Source organism: Rhincodon typus, chromosome 49 (assembly GCF_021869965.1).
Source record: "Rhincodon typus isolate 14 chromosome 49, sRhiTyp1.1, whole genome shotgun sequence".
Lineage (NCBI taxonomy): Eukaryota > Metazoa > Chordata > Chondrichthyes > Orectolobiformes > Rhincodontidae > Rhincodon > Rhincodon typus.
In genome coordinates this window covers 3,754,153-3,756,184 of record NC_063380.1, presented here as the reverse complement: position 1 = coordinate 3,756,184, position 2,032 = coordinate 3,754,153, and the positions used below count along the sequence as shown (strand labels likewise).

Here is a 2,032-nt window from a genome sequence, read left to right as displayed (position 1 = left end):
CGCACTCTCTCTCTCTGTCTGTCTCATAAATGCACTCTCTCTCTCTCTCTCTGTATTTCTCGTGCACTCTCTCTCTCACTCTCTCTCTGTATTTCTCGTGCACTCTCTCTCTCAGTCTGTCCTGTACACTCTCTCTCGCTCTCGGTCTGTCTTGTGCTCTCTCTCTCTCCCAGTCTGTCTTGTACACACTCTCTCTCTCTGTCTTTCTCGTACACTCTCTCTCAGACGGTCTTTCTTGTGCACTCTCTCACTACCCCATCCCTCCCCATCTTGGTCCAGCTCTCTCTCTCTTTCACCCCTCAGTCTTGGTCCAGGTCTGTCACACTCTCTCTCTCTCTGTCTGTCTCATAAACGCACTCTCTCTTTCTCTCTCTCTCTCAGTATTTCTCGTGCACTCGCTCTCTCTCTATCACTCTCAGTCAGTCTTTCTCGTGCACTCTCTCTCTCTTGCTCTCGGTCTGTCTTGCGCGCTCTCTCTCTCTCCCAGTCTGTCTTGTACACACTCTCTCTCTCTGTCTTTCTCGTACACGCTCTCTCATTCTCTCTCACGGTCTTTCTTGTGCACTCTCTCACCACCCCCTCCCTCCCCATTTTGGTCCAGCTCTCTCTCTCTTTCACCCTTCAGTCTTGGTCCAGGTCTGTCACGCTCTCTCTCTCTGTCTGTCTCATAAACGCACTCTCTCTCTCTCTCGTGCACTCTCTCTCTCAGTCTGTCTTGTACAGTCTCTCTCTCTCTCTCACTCAGTCTTTCTCGTGCACTCACTCTCTCTCTCGCACTCAGTCTGTCTCGTACTCTCTCTCTCTCGGTCTGTCTTGTACACACACACACTCTCTCTCTCACACTCTGTCTCTGTCTCGGTCTCTCTCGCAGACTGTGGCGGTTTGTCCCACTCCTTTCTGTCCTGGCTGTGGGTTGAAATAGAGAGAGAGACAGCGCAGCGAGTGGGCTGCTACTTACACAGATTTGAAGTCGGCGTAGGAGCCCGGTGGTTTCAGGATGTCTTTGATGGCGATGATGTTGTCGTGTTTGAAATGTTTGAGGATTTTGAGCTCGCGCAGTGTACGTTTGGCGTTGGTCACCACATCGAAGGCATTCGGGATCTTCTTGATCGCCACTTGGTGACCTGCAGGGGCAGACAGAGAGGGGGCAATCACCCTTACAGCAGAAAGGCAGGAGGGGGGGGCAACAGTGGGGAAGGGAGGGGGCAGAGAATTAGAGACAGAGTGTGAGAGGGAAATGGTGGGGGTGGGGGGCAGGAAGAGAGAGAGGTGAGGGATGGATAGAGGGAAATGGAGAAACTGTGTAGAGGGATGGGCACCACTGGGGGATGTTTAACTCTATTTTATTACTTTTTGCTTGAGAGCTGTCCCTGTCCCTGGGAGTGTGTGATGGGGGGGAGACGGTGTAGAGGAAGCTTTACCCTGTATCTAACCCTGTGCTGTCCCTGTCCTGGGAGTGTTCGATGGGGGGCACAGTGTAGAGGGAGCTTTACCCTGTATCTAACCCAATGCTGTCCCTGTCCTGGGAGTCTGTGATGGGGTCGACGGTGTAGAGGGAGCTTTACCCTGTATCTAACCCTGTGCTGTCCCTGTCCTGGGAGTGTTTGATGGCGGGGACAGTGTAGAGGGAGCTTTATCCTGTTTCTAACCCTGTGCTGTCCTGGGGAGTGTCTGATGGGGTGAAGAGAGACAGGGGGACAGCAGAGAGGGATGGAGGGTGGAGCGGAATGGCTGACGGGGGATTAGAAATGGGAGACAGTGCCCTCCCAACTCACAGGGAATTGCTCTCGGTGACCGTTTCCCCCCCCCCACTCCCCACTGAGCCGCACCGACCTGTGTGTTTGTGCCGTGCCGAGGACACCACTCCATAGGCTCCTGTACCGATGGTCTCGATGATCTCGTACTCATCCCCCACGTCGAAGGTGACGTCCATCGAGCGAGCTTTCAGGAAGGCCAGGTTCCTGGCTGTAGCTGCACAACTCCGTATGGCCTCCATCTTCGAACGCTCCTCCTCAACACTGTCATCGGCCAT

General features: G+C 53.9%; 1 protein-coding gene across 1 annotated transcript in view; it reads right to left on the bottom strand.

Annotated features, from left to right (window-relative positions):
* Positions 1-2,026, bottom strand: part of mapk7 (mitogen-activated protein kinase 7) — an 8,542-nt gene extending 6,516 nt beyond the window's left edge. The window contains 2 exon segments of the mRNA XM_048620926.1: positions 938-1,124; positions 1,834-2,026. Of these exon segments, the coding sequence (XP_048476883.1) occupies positions 938-1,124; positions 1,834-1,996 (350 nt within the window). The 5' untranslated portion in view covers positions 1,997-2,026.
* Positions 2,027-2,032: the final 6 nt, after the last annotated feature.